General features: G+C 49.7%; 1 protein-coding gene across 4 annotated transcripts in view; it reads left to right on the top strand.

Annotated features, from left to right (window-relative positions):
* Positions 1–18,320, top strand: part of phf14 (PHD finger protein 14) — a 60,623-nt gene that overhangs the window by 15,699 nt on the left and 26,604 nt on the right. For 2 of the 4 annotated variants that reach the window (XM_030347123.1, XM_030347127.1), the window contains exons 6-16: positions 425–536; positions 1,089–1,226; positions 2,528–2,674; positions 2,778–3,069; positions 4,571–4,677; positions 6,603–6,698; positions 10,003–10,112; positions 10,308–10,439; positions 11,741–11,891; positions 16,569–16,631; positions 17,165–17,304. In XM_030347123.1, coding sequence (XP_030202983.1) covers positions 425–536; positions 1,089–1,226; positions 2,528–2,674; positions 2,778–3,069; positions 4,571–4,677; positions 6,603–6,698; positions 10,003–10,112; positions 10,308–10,439; positions 11,741–11,891; positions 16,569–16,631; positions 17,165–17,304 — 1,488 coding nt within the window. The remainder of the gene's footprint in view (positions 1–424; positions 537–1,088; positions 1,227–2,527; positions 2,675–2,777; positions 3,070–4,570; positions 4,678–6,602; positions 6,699–10,002; positions 10,113–10,307; positions 10,440–11,740; positions 11,892–16,568; positions 16,632–17,164; positions 17,305–18,320) is intronic. The other 2 variants (XM_030347124.1, XM_030347126.1) reach the window with 2 other exon arrangements.

Below are 18,320 nucleotides of genomic sequence, written 5' to 3'. Positions count from 1 at the left end.
CTGCTTGCTAGAGATGGATATCTTTATATTGGACTGCCAATTCTCTTCCCTAAAGTCGGCATTTGAAAATGTGTCACACGCCAGACTGTATAGACTCCCTGAGTCTCGCAGTTGAAGGAATCAAAGAATACCCCCCTCTCTTTTAACATATAGGCCGGTGAGCAGATCCTCATGTAACCCACAGCCCTCAGAGACTGGGACATAATCCTGGTCCTAAAGGTCTCCCCCTTATTATTTCTGATTGGCTGAATTTAAGATTGCCCTTTGTGGCGTCACCTGGACCAAATTCAGTCAACCAGCAACACAAGATATTCTGTGAGGGGGGGAAATCAAAATGGGATTGAATTTGAAATGCATAGTCCATGTTCAGTTTATGTTATACTGTGATGTGATGAACTGATGGTGTGTGTTTCCCTCCCCTCAGATGGGTGCATGTGGTCTGCGCCCTCTACGTTCCGGGGGTGGCGTTTGGGGACATTGATAAGCTGAGGCCAGTCACTCTGACAGAGATGAACTATTCAAAATACGGGGCCAAGGCAAGTACTACTTAGGATCTGTTGATGTTATGTGTAGGTTCACTGTGGAACCTTTTAGCAGAGAAATATGGTTTGGTACACTTACTCTTGCAATACAATTTATTACTGTGATGTAGTTTTTTTTAAATTTTAACAGCAGGGTCACTATTTATTTTGGGCCCACTTAGTGCTAGACCGCATTTACTCAAAAAAAACCATCTCTATCTACACAATTGATTTGACCTCTTTTGACCACCAACAATGTTTTGGTACTGTTGAGGACTTTATTGTTAAAGATTTTGACCATTTGGAATCTGTGAATAAGAACTATATTGATTGGCAATTAAACCATCTTATCCTCGAAATTCAAGCATTCCTCTAGGGAAAAACATCACCTTCCCCTAATATCTGACATGTATGATCATAAGGTGCTCTGTATCAGAGATGTAGAATCGTTTTTTTAGGCTAGTTTTGATCAGGTAAACTGGGAATTGGTGCCTCCCCAAATTAAAAAGTCTAATCTTCCCTCAACTCAATAGTTTCTGTTAGTTTACCTATTCTTCCCGTTTGCAGGAGTGCAGCTTCTGTGAGGACGCCCGCTTTGCCCGGACGGGCGTGTGCATCAGCTGTGACGCAGGCATGTGCCGGTCCTACTTCCACGTCACCTGTGCTCAGAGGGAGGGGCTCCTGTCGGAGGCGGCCGCAGAGGAGGTAGGACAAGCAGCCCCGGAGGGCCTGGCCCCGCTTCAACCTTTACCAGTGACACCAAGCGCCTGCAGGAGGTGATCCCTAGCCTGAGCTAGGGACCCACACTCACACTAGATTAGCATTTGGCCGGTTTGCTAAGACCCCAGGTTGACTGTTGATAATGACGAGGTCGAGATTTAAATCAACCATGATTTCTGTTAGACTAGCCTCCTCTTGGGCAGTTGGCAGGCCATTGACTTCCATTCTCTTCCCATCAAGTGTCCAGCAGCTCCCACAGCAATTTGCATACCAACTGCCCCTCTATGAACATCCTTTCTGTACCGACAGCGATATATTGATGCACTTCTTATGACAAATGTACTTCCCCGTTCTACGTGTTTACATCGCCAATGCCCGTGCTCTGGCCTCGGCGTGGAGGCTGGGCCCGCGGTCGGAACGGGAGCCAAGATAGCGGCTATTTATTCTTACGTACAATGATGTGTAACTTACTCCACTTCAGAGCTCTGTGAAGTGTTTAGTTTAATTTAAAATATAAAAGGCAAAAGCAATTACAAAGTGAACCCCGTTGGAAAGGGTTAATCATGCTGAAATTATCATATAATAGTCTAAATGTTAATTTATTTCAAACTAATTCAGTTATCTGTATTTGATACATTATTTTAGGGGCTCAGTGAAATCTACTTAATAGCCACATTCTTTTATTTAGAAATCGTAGTATGAGGGCCTTTTTCTTTCAAGATGTTCAACGCTGCGTCCAGACCGACGTGAACCTGCTATGCTGTGTTCCTCACAAAGACCAAAGATAATAAGGGAACAACGCCAACTTAACCAGTAAACCCGGCAAAAGACCTGGACGGCTCGACGTGGAGATGGAGACTGCCTGGGTTTACTAATCCACCGAGGCATCGGTTGTTCCCATCAGCTGTCTGCACCGCCCATCATGTATTCACCTTGCGTTATTTGTGCACTCTATCAGCACTGGGGCTGCAGTCCGCTGTATCCAGTCAGCCCCCCCCCCCCACGCCTCACTATCAACAGGTGAAACGGCTGATAGCATCATCTAAAACACCTTAAGCCCTAAACGATTTCACAAAGCCAGCAGCTAGAAAATGGCAACAGCGTTTTGTCGTGGACTATGACAAAGTGACAAATGTATGGGAAGGAGTGTGAGAGATGACTCAGCCAATCGCACACACACGGACACCACAGTGTGTGTGTCTGTGGTGTTGGGGGGACGGGGGACGGGAACAGATGTCTGTGGGGTTGTTTGTCATTAATTGTACCGGTGTGTTTTTTGTCCCCAGGACATCGCCGACCCATTCTTCGCCTACTGCAAGCAGCACGCCGACCGCTTCGACAGGAAGTGGAAGCGGAAGAACTACCTAGCGCTGCAGTCCTACTGCAAAGTGTCCCTGCAGGAGAGGGAGAAGCAGCTGGCCCCTGAAGCCCAGGTGAGCAGAGAGCGCCCACCGTGTCCACGCACGTACCCCCACATGTAGAAAAACCACCGGGGGCACCGATGCAGGTCAACTCACTGTGCGTGTGTCTGCGTTGGTGTTGGGTCGGCGCGTGAAGGCCCGCATCACCACGCGGCTGCAGCAGTACCGGGCCAAGGCGGAGCTGTCGCGCAACACCCGGCCGCAGGCCTGGGTGCCAAGGGAGAAGCTGCCGCGACCCCTGACCTCCAGCGCCTCGGCCATCCGGAAGCTGATGAGGAAGGCGGAGCTGATGGGCATCAGCACGGACATCTTCCCCGTGGACACGGCCGACACCAACGCCAGCATGGACGGCCGGCGCAAGCACAAGCAACCGGCGCTCACCGCCGACTTCGTCAACTACTACCTGGGTGAGGCTCCTGGAACCCTCTTGAGCGGCGGGGCCTTCAGCCCCACAGACGTATAGCACCAACAGACGTATAGCACCAACGGACGTATAGCACCAACGGACGTATAGCACCAACGGACGTATAGCACCAACGGACGTATAGCACCAACGGACGTATAGCACCAACGGACGTATAGCACCAACGGACGTATAGCACCAACGGACGTATAGCACCAACGGACGTATAGCACCAACGGACGTATAGCACCAACGGACGTATAGCACCAACGGACGTATAGCACCAACGGACGTATAGCACCAACGGACGTATAGCACCAACGGACGTATAGCACCAACGGACGTATAGCACCAACAGACGTATAGCACCAACAGACGTATAGCACCAACGGACGTATAGCACCAACCGACGTATAGCACCAAACACAGCCAAGGCACGATGAAGAACGAGCAGAGTGGTGACTGTCTGACACGCACACCCACACAGACACGATTAAACACGTGCACACACACCCCAAAAACTCACACTGGTACGCACACTCACACGAGAGTCACGAGAGTGACATATTATTTTCAGCTCTTCTATCGGTCTCATACCTCATCCCTCCACCTTAGAATGGACTTGTTTATCGAGACATTCATTTATGAACAGGGATCCACTGATTGCTGGTTGTGTTGCTGCAATGCCCTTCCTAAGGATGGGTGGTTATAAAATACGTAAAATGATTGTTAGGTTTTGGTTTCCCCTATGAAGTGTAAATGAAGCAACACGCCATGGCCTAATGCTGTGATGCTATGTGTCCGACAAGTTGAACCCTATCTCCGATCTGGACATCAAAATAGACTAAATAGCTTCCTATATGGACGTGCACACACACACAGGCACACGCACTGTGCGTTGTACTGTAAGTCTCTGAGCAGCTTAACCCTCTTGGACGCAGCCATCCATATCGAGCAGTGCCCATACCAGCTCTACATTCTCTACTCTACACGTCCGCTCACACCTCTCCCTTTGTGGAAGTGCCTCGGAAAGAATATGGAGCAGAGCAGTTCACACACTTGTTGGCTGGGACTGGCCAGAGCCTAGTCATCCCTCCATCACCCTCTTATTTGATTGACGGTGACAACATGGTAGAGATCAGATCTGTTGGCAACCATATAAGTCGTGTTGAAATGTTTAAAACATCAAAAGCAGTGTTGGGTTGACTGGCCCTTTAAAGAGAAAGAAGAGCATTGTAGGGGCTTTCAGCGTGTAGCCGCATAAAGACATCCCCCCCACCTCCAGCCACATGAAGGATGATGATGCCAGATGTGGGGAGACGGCGGTACGTCAGTAACCTTGGGAGCACACCCCATTAGGCCCTGCACCCCTATCTGCCGTCGCTGCGCTCGCTCACATGCTCCCGTTGTTTTCTGTTATCCCTTGTACACAGATTGGGATCGCAGTATTGACTTCTTTTGTTTCGTCTCGGTTTCTGAACTTGTTTCTTCCGGGGTCCGTTCAGAGAGGAACATGCGCATGATCCAGATCCAGGACAACATCTCGGAGCAGAAGAGCCTGAAGGATAAGCTGGAGAGCGAGCAGGAGAAGCTGCATGTGGAGTACAACAAGGTCAGCGCGCACGCACACTCACACACACACACACACAGACATACATATGTACACACAGACACACACATAGACACAGACATAGACATACGCACGCAGACAGACACACAGACACATGTACATAGACACAGACACACAAACACAGGTACGCACACAGCCATACACACACACACACACACACACACACACACACACACACACACACACACACACACACACACACACACACACACACACACACACAATAAGTTTTGGCCCTTGGACACAAATAATACATATTGATTTGGATGTGTGAGGCTGGTTGTTGAGATGATTGTTGTGGTCGTGGCATTCCTGTTAATTGTACTCGGAAAGTCTCCAATCTTGTAACATCAGCAACTTTAAACTTCATAACTACAATTACTTCATGTACGTCCACTTTACTATTCAGATGATGCAACGCCTATTCTGTTATTGTCCATCCACCAACAGCCAAGCGCAGTCCGTCAGCGGCCCGTCTGTGGTCCCAATGAAGGCCGTACCGTGCTATAGCAGTAGCACGGTACGGCCCCGTTCTGATCCAGTAGTAAACAAATCAGACGTGGCGCCGTGACACCCTGGCCCGCCGCTCCATCATCTTCCCCCACGTCAAGCGTGTGCGGTCACAGCCGAGCGAGCCACGCACAGGGCCACGTAATGTGCCGCTCCGCCACATTAACCCCGCTTCACTGGGGCAATATGCCGGTAATAAAGCCGGACAAAGACAAGGAGGCGGGGCCGCCGCGCCGCGACTCGGGTCCCCCCCCCCCTGTAAGAGAGCCCCCACACGTCCCGCTCCGTCTGCCCGGGGCACCGGGGGTATTAAGGAGAATGCGGTGGAGTTAAAAGTTTGAGAGGAGTTAATGTTGCGTTCAGTCGTCCGCTTTGTGCGTGTTAGCCGTTATTAATGGAGTGTGCGTTGCTAATTGTGCCGCTCAACTCTCCCGCTCTCCCCGCACAGACGGCCGGCCTTCGAAGGCAGAGAGTGGGGGGGGAGGGGGGCTGGAGGGATTCAGATTTAGACTGCAAATCACAGAAATGAAGGAACTATGTACCACATCACTTTTTGTGTCCCATATTTATTTAAATATTAACAAGTTAACATTTATCAGAATGCCCTTCAGTTCAAGGAGGTTGGTATTTTAACAAATACGCTTACCTTGACTCCATTCATTCGACATTCTGGCTGTCATTTGACATACGTTTATGTTTAACGTCTGCGGTGTCATATTTAACCTACTACTGTTATGGGGTGGACAGTACTTGGTCCTCTGTGTTAGATCCAGAGTGTAGTACCTCAGTGCCTCACTGGGTGTCTGACTCCTGAGGTTCTGTGTCTGATCGCCGTCCGCGGCTGCAGCGTCTCTGTCGTCCTCATCGCGCTGACGTGAGGAAGAGTTCTGACTCAGCATGGCACATCATCGCCTCTCTGATAAGTGTCAGATCGGAAAAGAGCCTTTTCTAGAATCTACTTCTGCACATATTGTTTATCTCCCATCTCGGTGCCTCTTATCCAGGCCTATTTCTGTGGTTCGCTTCAGAAGGGAGACTACGTGAATAAATGTAAATGCCATAGGGTCTTAGGAAAACAATGATATTTGCTCATGAATTAGGGAGTTAAATTGTGTTAAATAAAGGACAAGGTAAGTCATGGAATTCCAAAATTGCATGTTAGTGCCCACATTTCTTTGCTTGTGTGTGTGTGCCAGCCTCTATGTGTTTGTGTTTGCATGCATCTGTGTGTGTGTGTGTGTGTGTGTGTGTGTGTGTGTGTGTGTGTGTGTGTGTGTGTGTGTGTGTGTGTGTGTGTGTGTGTGTGTGTGTGTGTGTGTGTGTGTGTGTGTGTCTTAATGGGGGCGTCCTTGCCTTAATGTTATCTGTGCTCTCCTGCCGTGCTATCTGCCATGCAGCTCTGCGAGTCTCTGGAGGAGCTGCTGAATGTCAATGGAGAGCTGCGGAGCCAAGGCCAGACGGTGTGGACGCTGCTGGGGAACATTCTGGGCCAGGTACGCCCAGATAACCGCTCGGCTTATCTTCAGACGGTGACAATCCCAGGTTCACAATGTCCTGGCATTTCGCTGTGTTTTTTTCCCTCTTTTTTTTTTGCATTTTCCATGGGAGATGATTTTCCGCGTCACTCATTGTGTGGCTGGTTTGGTTCTAATTAGCATAGCCGCGTGGTGGCGTTGAACACGCTAGGAGGGTGGCCAACGCAACCGCAGCTAAGTCTCTCACCAGCACCGCCACCTCGCAAGGTGTATTCTTCTCATGGTTCCCTGGCCAACACGTCCCCACCTGTTCCTCTCCTTCCCCTGTAAGCGATGGTGGAAAAAAGAGAATTATAATCTACGATGGGAAGGGACAATCTTCCCTTCTACATATCCATACTGAGCACGGTAACGATTTGTGATGGAGAGGAATCCAGATTGCTAGTAGCAACCCACATAGGCCCACAGTGGGGGTAATTCCGCAGTCTGTAATAGCCTTGCTGTTTGTAAAAATCCTTTCATTTGCACTAACTGATTGACCTGTCATTTGCCATGAAGTCAGACCTGACTATGGAGGTAAAAGCTGTCTTCTGCTTCCTGCTCCCATGGCAACCGCACCGTGAAGATTCCTCACGGCAGCTGACGGGTCATTTAATGAGGGCAAAATGCAATCTTCAGAAATAGTCGGAACTCTCTTTTTTTCTTGTTTTTTTTGCTTAGTTATTTTATCTCCGCTTTTTTCTATCTTTGTGACATTTTCGAGGGAACCTATGAATTAACAATCGATTGTTTGTCTGTGTCAAACAATTGCATTTTTTTGACAGCGAGTCACTGTGAACCACGAAACAATACATATTCCTTCAATAATGATGCCAAGAAAGAGCAATTGCCCTGCAAGGATATTAAAGTAAAGGGGCTCGGACAGGAAGCAGAATCTCTCTCGCTTCTGTCACGGAGGGATCCACCTCCAGGAGTGCTGCACCTGTCTGATATATGGAGCCAGGGATTAGCATATTGAGCTAGGGCTCTTCTTCTGACCCTGCCCCGCTTCGGACATGGTGGGCTGTCTCCGGTGGAGGTATGGTCGGGGCTCTCTGCTTTGTCACCATGTTAATTGCCAAGCGGAGGAGCAGTCAGGTGAAAAGGACTCGTAACACGCAGCGGTACACGGGCAGGGGCCAGAGGAACAAGGTTATCGCAGGGGCCTTCATCCCGACGTAGCAGCTGCTCTACAGCTGACACCCCCCCCCCCCCCCCCCCCCCATAACAGCTCTCTGACCTATTGGTCTGACAGGGACCTCGTCTCTGCTCAGATGGCGGCTGCTGGTGCTGCCACCCATGCCATTCATTCATCTTCCGAAAGTCCGCAAGTCAAGCCAGACATGCTCTTCGGCCCGTCCGCATGCGGCGTGTACTCGCTAGGTCAGTGAATGTCTGTCAGCGATCGACCAGGCACGCTGTCGCATTCATTCAACCTCAAAACCTCAACAAAGCAGAGCTGCCATTGTCTTACCTACCACGGCGGTCTGCAGCCGGACAGCCCTGCTGAAGGGTTCTGCACCGGGCCGCGTTTCACCAGCCACCCTGCTGGCAAACTCTCCCGACCAGCATGTCCAGGCAGCTAGGTAATAGTGTGTTCCCCCTCTCCCTCTCTGAAGGGACTTCACAGGAGGTTATTTAAGGCGAACACGCCTTCTCCCTTACCTCCGCCCCCGGCGCCCTGAACCACACGTGTAATCATTCGTCTGGACATCCATCTCCCCAAATGCATAAAGGGACTTGATTAAAAGTGTGTGAAGACCATGGGCAGTGCAGTTAAATGGAGGGATACGAGGGGGGGGAACCGGATCGCTGGGAGAGGGAGACGGTGAATCTGCCAATGAGCGCCATAAATCACCTAATTAGAAACATGCGCGCTTTTAAGTAGCCACATCACTCAGGAACGCCACACGCTTTTTTTTTCTTTGCGTTATTTTTTTTCTTCCATCATCTATCTGATACATTTTCATCCACTATTTGTCATCCCTGGCCCCATGCATTACCAGGAATTATTGATGTCCCCAGCCGGGCCCCACATCTTTCATTCGCCGGCACAGTGGCTGTTTCCCCCTCGCATCGCCCCTGGGAGATCTGGCTGCTCTCGCAACTCAAGTAGAAAACATTAGGAAACATTTCCATTCCCACTGCATATAAATGAGGAAAGGAGTCCCTTAATGCTGCTTTGGATGGGAGTATTTTGAGTGAGGAGATGGGTAATGGAACTGAGTGAGGGCTTGTAGCGGGTACCCTGACTGAGGGAGAGGAGTGGTCGCCCTGATGGTATCGCGGGCCTCCGTCCCTGCCGCTTGATATTGCCAACGTGACTTTGTTGGGTTTCTGAGCATTAGGAAAGTGAAACAAGAAATGTTTCCTGCGCTAGCAGCGTGAGGTGTTCATACCTCACTGTAATGTACCAGGGAGGAGGAGACATGGATGAAGTTCAATGTTACGGCCCGGGAAAATCCCACATGATAACTGGTCTGGTGTCGCTCCGGGCTTACACGGCTCTTCATTAAAACGTTCTGCAATATCCTCCCCGTTAAGTTGTATCCTGCGACGTTTAAACCCGACGATGAACCGAAGATACGACGGGATAAGATCACACGCTATTAATCCCGGGAATGGAAATTCAGGATTGGGATGCTGAGTCCCCCCTTTAAACTTGATTAATTAAAGATGAGGCGGCTCCGTATCAGGTTGTGGAAGCCCTTCTCCCAGCTCCCCCGACGCAGAGTGCCTGGCGTCCGCAGTGGAGAGAGATAGCCCCCTGTGCTTCCCTCGGGCACCCCCCCCCCCCCCCCCCCCACCCCTCTTCTATCAGACACCTCTGAGGGGGGCTTCGCTCCGAGCAGGCAGCAGATTCAGAGCTCCCTGATTAGTGGCTCTCTGAGGGCGGTGCCTGTCTGTGGAGTGACTCCATGCACTCTGCATGTAGAGGGAGGGCCACCCAACACTAGCTACTGCTGCAGCACTTTACCCTACTGCATTCTTTAGTTCAGGCAAGTCAAGGAACCCACACACTAACGTATGATGATGGAGGGGGTGCCGGGAGCTATTTGGACTTCCATTGATGAAATGGAATCCTATTGTTCTCTCTTTGTTGCTGGAATACTGCGTCTCATTTGGTTTCCAGTTTTCCATTACTTGGCAAATCAATCAATCAAACTGTATTTATGCATCGTCAAACTCCACCGGTCAGAGCCCCCTCAAGGTGATGAGATGAGGATGGGTGTGGAGTCCTGGCTTCACCCCAGCCTTCGTCTGCGTTTGTTTCTCTTTGTAGAAGCTGAACGCCCCGGCTATTCTGAAAGCCCCTAAAGAGAGGAAGCCCAACAAGAAGGAAGGCGGGGGGGCCCCCGGGAAGTCCTCCAGCCTCCCGGCCATCCTCTACAGGTAACCAGGAGCCTTTCCATGTCACACCCTGCTGGGGAGGGACAAGAAGAATACAGGCCTAGAGCCTGGATTCAGATGGCTCATGCAAATAATGCACGCCTGGCCCCTGGTCACATTCTGAAACGTTTCTCAAACCTCCCGTTTCAAAAATGGCCACCGCGACTACATTGACTGAAGACTGGTTTCCCCCCACAGTTGTGGGATCTGTAAGAAGAACCAGGACCAGCACCTGCTGCTGCTGTGTGATACCTGTAAGCTCTACTATCACCTGGGCTGCCTGGAACCCCCGCTCACACGCATGCCCAAGAAGACCAAGAACAGCTACTGGTGAGACCCCAGGGAGCAGAGCCCAGGGAAACACATACACACAAACACACACATCAGAGTCATGGCAGGGACATAAAGGCCCGATCCCATTTCTACCCCTTACCCCTTCCCCTTACCCCTCCACCTTGTTTTGAAGGGGGAAGGGGAAGGGGGAAGGGGTAAGGAGTAGAAATGGGATTGGGCCAAAGGATCACAAATACAGGCTGTGAACAAATGGATCTATTTGGCGCTACATATTTTCACGTCATTTCATCCAATCTTTCATCCAACCCCCCAAAAATAGCTAAATCTTTCTGGACATCATGGTCCAATTAAGTCATTAGAGATGCAGGTGTGCAAAGACCTCTGGACTAACAATACAACAAGCAGAAAATTCCGATAAAGAGAGGACAATAATTTCTACGTGTGGGTTCATAATGTCCGGCAATTGTAAAAACAATCCTCCACAACCAAGCATGCCAGAGACCACAGGTGCATATCGGGCCAATCCATCGCTGATGCATTAGATACAGCATTTGCTCTCATGCTATGATTAAAGGGAGGAAAAAACACATTCCTCCTAGGTGTTTCGTAATCGCTCTGTAATCATCTGCCTTGATCACCTGTGAGTAACTGTCAAAATGGTGCTGATAGAATTCCAAAAGTACCACTTTCTATTCATTCTGCCATTGTGCTGCTTTTATTTTCCCTTTCCTCTGAGCGTCCAGCCTGTCTCCGAGAGGCATAATGCACCTTCTCACCAGGCAGCTTCTCCAGCGCGCTACCCCGCAGCTGAGCAGTCCTTCTACGGGATGATGTCACCCGCTAATATGAATGAATATATGGTGATTGTTTTTGAGCAGCGGGAGTTGGGAGTCATGGACACCTGTAAGCAGGCACCTCCTGCCGCTCCCCATTACTATGCAGGAAGGAAGAGTTGTGGGTCTCCAAAGGACTGCTGCTTCCTCCAAGTGCTACAGTATACTGGGCCACAGCCCATACACGATTCACCACACATCAGGGAAGGGTTTCCTCAAAAATATGACATAGACTTGAAGGTCGGAGGGTAGCATTTAAGGTACGACATTTTTCTAATGAAGTACATCCAAAGAGGGGACACTCTTAGTTTTTAGGTCAGATTGTCAATACCCTGTGTTATTTCTGAATTATATCCAAGTCTTGAGTTTTTTTTCCCCCCTTTTCAATCAGGATGACACCATCAAAGTGTGTTTACTAGGCTGAAGAGCAGAGATGTGTGAGATAACAGAATCAATAGGGGGTACCAGAGAGCGGTGGTCTCACAGTGTCCTCTTTCCCCTCAGGCAGTGCTCTGAGTGCGACCAGGCCAGCAGCGACGAGGCGGACATCGCCATGGAGACGCTGCCCGACGGCACCAAGAGGTCCAGGAGGCAGATAAAAGGACCGCTCAAATTCATCCCGCAGGAGATGTCGCCGGAGCCTAAGAAACATCAGGTGAGGCTCACGGTGCGGTGTATATACACGCTACGTACAACGTTAAGTGTCCCGGGGAGGTTCTAGTAACATGGACGTTTCCACTGTGCTCTCGATACGCGAGTCAAACCATAGTGTAACACAGAAGCTCCTGCTGTGCAACAAACCACTGTTCACTGCCATGGTTTGCAAACGATAATTTACGAACAAATAATACAGCGGGGTTTATTTGGGTGAAACTACAGCATTTGCAAGTAAAGCTTATCAAAGCACTTTTGCATTGAGTCTTTTCTCCACGCTCGACCTTTTGCCGCGTTTCTTCCAAACGCTTGTGTTTCAATAGTGCAATCACCCAGGGACCAGCCAATCTCATTTGTTCCGATTGTTTGCCTGCTTGCATGTCTCTGCATTAATTCACCCTCACTTTCAGTTCCGTACCATGCACTGTTCTTATAGTACTTCTGAAACTGCAGAAAACCAAGTGCAAATGTAACACATATATAGTTGATATGACTTTAGAGTCTGTGTTTCTTGCATTTTCGTGCATGCATATGTAAGCTTATATTGGGTTTGGTTTGACCAATTCTATTGCCCCTTGGATTTCAAGATGATCCTCCTTTTCCAAGGTCGCCAGTTGCAGTGCCAAGGTCACAGATCTTGTCCACTAGCGATACTAGTGGCCTGTAAGCAGGGCACTCATACATTGTGTGCTACGGTTTTCCTAGGTCAGATGGCCCATCACACCCAAACCATTAGCTCTCATGGGCTCGAAGTCTGCATGTTCAGCAGCTTAACACCTCATTAATTTAATCTGTGATACTTTGCTTTACTTAGGTTATCTATTTATACTGTGTGTAAATATTACCCTGTGTAAATATTATTTCAGACACACTACCGTGTGCGTCAGATGGTTAAAAATAGTTAAATTTCTCTCTGAACCCGACTTCAACACAATACTTGGCCTCATCACCCAGTTTCCGATTGGCTCTGAAACCTTGCAGTGGTGATCACAGGTTGATGAAAACACAACTAGGAACTCAGAAACAAAGCCGATATAGAAGAACACTATAGCTTTTGGTCCATTCACAGAGTTATAGACGGCAAGCATTTTGGATGTAGCCTAATGTGCCTCAAACTTTTCCTAAATCAATTACCCTCACGGAAACACACACATGCACGTACATACACACACACCTATACATACACACTCACACATACACACATTCACACATACACACACTTATACACATACATACATAAACACACTTAAATACATACATACATACATACATACATACATACATACATACATACATACATACATACATACATACATACATACATACATTCATACATGCATGCATGCATGCATGCATGCATGCATGCATACATACATACTGTACATACATACATACATACATACATACATACATACATACATACATACATACATACATACATACATACATACATACACAGCGCACTGCGTGAACTCGTGTCTGGGCTGTAGTTTAGGGTTTGTCGGCGGTGGGAGTGGTGGATATACAGCCTCTCCACCCCACCGCAGATCCTCCTTATCGGGGCTGGCCATGCTCTGATGCCACGATACAGTCCTGCCTCCACGCCTCCCAAAGGAGAGCTCCAGATGATATCTCAGTAGACGGGGGGGGGGGGGGGGGGGGGGGCTCTCTCTCCTCCCCCCCATTCTGGGCTTTTGTTTGTGTGTCTTTTGTTTGCGGGTGTTGGCTAGAGTCTGGCAATGTGTCACCCTACAGTAGCAATGCTATATATAATGCAATATAGAATGCACTTCTTCATCTTGTAATGCTATGCATTTATTCAGCGTTGTTATTGCAGTTTTACTAGTATTTTGAAATGTTGCAAAACTGAAACAGTGGATCCATTTGACTGTCTTATTAGACGTCTTTATCACCTGACCATACGCTCAGTCATGTACAGTGGGTTGGGCGTTAGACGCCAGCCTTCCCCCAACTGAAACACCAGTGTTGTTTATTCTCCGGAGGATCTCCGAGGCAGCCGAGAGCCCACCGACTGAAAGTCAGGAGCCAGAGGTGAGGCTCTGCAGTCTCGCGTGGTTAATGGTGGATTTATGTACCCGCCCCCTCCCGGGCCCCGGGCCCCGGGTCCCTGAGAGCCCCGGGCCCCGAGACACCCGGTGGGGGGCCTCTGGAGCATTAAGCTGCTTATTCCCTCTCCGCCCGCCCCCCCAAACGCTTCACTGCGGCATTCCCCCCGACTGCAGGCGCGCCGCGGCCGCCGCTGAAGGGGGCTGCTTTGCATGTTTAATGCGTTCTTATTTTATTACGACTTTCTTTCTACCAGGGCGGGCAGGCGCTGGCATTTCTCTAAAGCCATGTTTCAATTTATCAGGGCGAGCTGATCGCCCCCCCCGCTGCTGTGTGTGTGTGTGTGTGTGTGTGTGTGTGTGTGTGTGTGTGTGTGTGTGTGTGTGTGTGTGTGTGTGTGTGTGTGTGTGTGTGCGAGCAGAATGGGTACACATTCTCTTTTAGGGGCTAACATGGCTAACACCCCACAGGGTGTGTTTACACCCTGCGGTGGGTACTGGCCACCCAAGGGGAACCTTTAATGTCCACCTGTTAGCCGGGTTTTATTTAGCATACAAGGGGAAGTTGTAGCAGTAAAGGGAGTTAATGGCGCGCGCCGCAGCCGCTCTCTGTTCCCCGCTATGGCGCGGAGGGGAGGAGTGTGTGTGTGTGTGTGTGTGTGTGTGTGTGTGTGTGTGTGTGTGTGGAGCGCCTCACACACTCCTTATCTTCAAGTCAGCACGTGCAGGCGGGATATCGCCCGGCATTTTTTACATGAGGAATTACACATGGGCGAACAGATTTAATGCGCAAATGGCGAAAGGAAAGTCGGAGCATAGCTTGTTAATGATTCGTCTTATCACGGCTCAGTCTCCAGTGCATCATGGGAGGATGTCTGCGTTCCTTGCTCTTCCGCGCTGACTTTCGGGTGCTGGACGTTGAGATTAACGGCGGCAAGCAGTCGTTTTTGCTCATTAATTGAAACCATGAAAGATGGAGGTGGACAGATAAGCAAGGGCTGAACATTGCTCAGCCGAAAGCATCCTATGCAGTTTATTAAGTTGGTGGTTACACTGGTGGAGACGTGGGCATAAGTCTCAAGAACAATGGCCAAGCTTCATGACAAATGGGTTTACAATGCAATTCGTGATCCATAATTACCTACAATTACCCTCATAAAACTGAAAAACATAAAAACATTACCTATCCCGAATGTCCAAATACTTTTACTTCATTGCAAGGGAACATTGCACAGCATAAGAGCTAGTTCAACAAAACACAAATCCATCTGGAGAAATGCTTAGAAAGAGTTGAAAGAGCGCAGTCAACCTGGTGAAACAACAGCCATTCATTTGACCCCGACCTGCAGTAATTGAGCATGATGCACTGCTAGCTGCCATCTCAGAGCTTGCCTCTGCTATTTGTCAATGAAAAATGACCAGAATCACGTTGATGCATCTAGTTACCGCCCGATCCCATGCTCTGTTAATTTCTCTAATCCTGCATGCAATGACTCCTGCTCGTTAAATATGCAATGGTGTACTTAATTAAAAGATTGATTTATTGTAGCCCCATTATTATGAACTACCCTCACGTCTTGGTGCCTTACCTGAGCGTCTGTCTGTCTGTCTGTCTGTCTGTCTGTCTGTCTGTCTGTCTGTCTGTCTGTCTGTCTGTCTGTCTGTCTGTCTGTCTGTCTGTCTGTCTGTCTGTCTGTCTGTCTGTCTGTCTGTCTGTCTGTGTGTGTGTGTGTGTGTGTGTGTGTGTGTGTGTGTGTGTGTGTGTGTTGTGTGTGTGCGTGTGTATCAGCTGACTCATGCATCCCGTGTGATGCTGACGTTGGCCATAAATATCTTAAATGCGTAATTCTGATAAAAGAGGCAGTGTGGACGGCTGGTCTGGCGGCCACTGCCACCAAACCGTTTCTGGAGAGGAACAGCAAAATGGTCTCCGGCAGCCAGTTGGCAGCGTTCTCACGGTTAGCGTTCATAATGATAAGTGCTCCATCTGGTGACTGGTGGCAAGCCAAAGGAGGCAGATGGAATTGTTTTCACAATCTGTTTAAATATGTTGTCGATTTTATCCCCCCCCCCCCCACCCCTTTTTAAAAAGCCACCAAACTCCGTCACGTGCTCGATAGCATCAAGACGTCGCGGCGGCGGTGGTGCTGTTGTTGTTGTTTTTGGTCCTCCCTCTCACAACAGTCTTTGAGTGAAAGGAGAGGAAAAGCTTTTGATTCCGCCGGGCGCTTGGCAGCTGAGCTGTACGTTCACACACGCACTCACACACACACACACACACACATGGCAGCTGTCCGTTCTCTGGCCCCGTCCCCCTTGGAGCCACTCACACACAGACACACACACACCAACACACACACACAAACAAACGCGCTCCTTTAGCCTCGCGGGTGATTCCGCCGCCTCGCTGTGTGACGAGAGGCCTCAGCGTTGAGGAGGCGTGAGGTCCCGGCTTTGACGGCCAAAAGATCCAAATGCTTTCGCGTGCGACTCAGAGGAAGAGCTGGGTCTGCACCGCTGCTCTGAAGGCGTGTGGTCTCAGAGAACCAGGGCAGAGGAGGAAGAGCTGGGTCTGCCTTTGCCTTTAAAATGAGTGTGTGGTTCTCTTTCAGAGAACACGGGGGCAGAAGAGGAAGAGGCCGCCCATGTGTGAGGACCGAGACGACAAGATCGAGGTTGGTGGAAGTCACTCGACACATAACCAGCATCAAACATTGGCCTGAATGCTTCACTTCCTCTTCCTTTTTTCCTTGGTAGCTTTCAGCTTTCTTTTTTCCTTGGTAGCTTTCATGTCGTATTTTTAGACGTTCCTTTGATGTATTGTACGTGTTGTGTCGTGTGAAACAGTTCTGATGTGAAACTCAGTTCTGATGTGTTGACCCGGACTCCCCGAAGGAGAGATCTGGTATCTCCACGGGGTCTCCCTGGCTCCATAAAGGACGGATAAGAGAACACTGTTTCACGTAGCATGTCCTCCTTGCCGCTGCGTTTGGTTCAGGGCACTGACGTAGCAGATGACATACTGGGCACGCATCGGCCACACAGCCCCATTATCGCCCCAAAGCGTGCCCCGTCCCCTCCCCACCCACAGGCCTCCACCGACAGACAGACAGACAGACAGACAGACAGACAGACAGACAGACAGACAGGCCTCAGCCACACCTGCGCCTCCTCTCCTCTCCTCACGGGTGATCCGCTGTTTCCATAGGAACCGGCGCCACGGGAGCGTCGGCAGCGGCAGTCCGCACTGCAGAAGAGGCAGCAGCAGCAGCAGCCGCCCAAAGCAGAAGACACGCGCACAGAGTGCACCACGTGCCAGGGCCCGGGCGACAACGACAACCTCGTCAGGTGAGCCGTGTGTGTGTGTGTGTGTGTGTGTGTGTGTTTGTGTATGTGTGTGTGTGTGTTGTGTGTGTGTGCAGCGCTGCGTTGGGGGAACGGACGGGCGGGTGTTTGAGGGGGGAGGGTTCAGTGCACGTGAGTGGATATAAGTGGGGGTCTGGGGGGTGGAGGGGGGGGGGGGGGGGGCTGGCGCTAGGGATCCACATCCTCCTGATAATTAAAGTTCAGTCTTCATTAGGGGAGCGCTGCCTCGGCGCCACAGGACTAGAGAAGAGAGCTGGGGGGGGGGGGGGGGGGGGGTACCTGCCCCGCCCCCACCCCCATCACCACCACACCTCCACCACTATTGGACTGCCACATACATTTGCACAGTTCATTAAGACGTAATGAACAGTACAATTTATTCTGCTCCTTTGCCTGGGGATCTCAGGTGCCGGGGCCCTCTTTATAAACATGCACTTTTATCTGGGCTCTGGGGAGGCAGCCGCTGGCGCTAGACCGCCCGCTTGACATCCACCTCCATTTATTTGTGTTTGTGTTTGTGTGGCTCTTTACATATGGGCAAGTCTCTCATTTTACTCTTCGCTGACTTTGAATTGGCGATGTGTTTGGTTCCCAAATGGATAATTGTACGCTCCAATTGGAAATATAAGGGGTGTACATCTGTGACCTCACAGCGATTTGATTACGAGCACCATTACGATATTATGATTATTTCGGAAAACGATGCAGTGATCGTGAAATCGTTAATTAACTTCACAAGTTGATTTCTTTTTGCGATTGGGGCGTGAAGTTTTAGTTTCTTTTTTATGAATACATAAGGAATACAAAGTAATGTGACTGGAAGAGTAGTTTGACTCCCTAAAGCTGCGTAAGAAGTAGAAGAACAACAAACCTCCTTTTATGCTCAGGCTTCCTTCTAACACCGTGGCTAACTTCCAGTTGTTCGCTATTATCACATCCCAACCCCATATTACTTTAGCCAGCTGGCCCGCAGAACCTGCACGGCTGATATAAGGAGG

This window comes from Gadus morhua, chromosome 22 (assembly GCF_902167405.1).
Source record: "Gadus morhua chromosome 22, gadMor3.0, whole genome shotgun sequence".
NCBI classification, from domain to species: Eukaryota; Metazoa; Chordata; class Actinopteri; order Gadiformes; family Gadidae; genus Gadus; species Gadus morhua.
The sequence above is the reverse complement of the archived record's forward strand: the minus strand, read 5'-3'. Positions and strand labels throughout refer to the sequence as shown.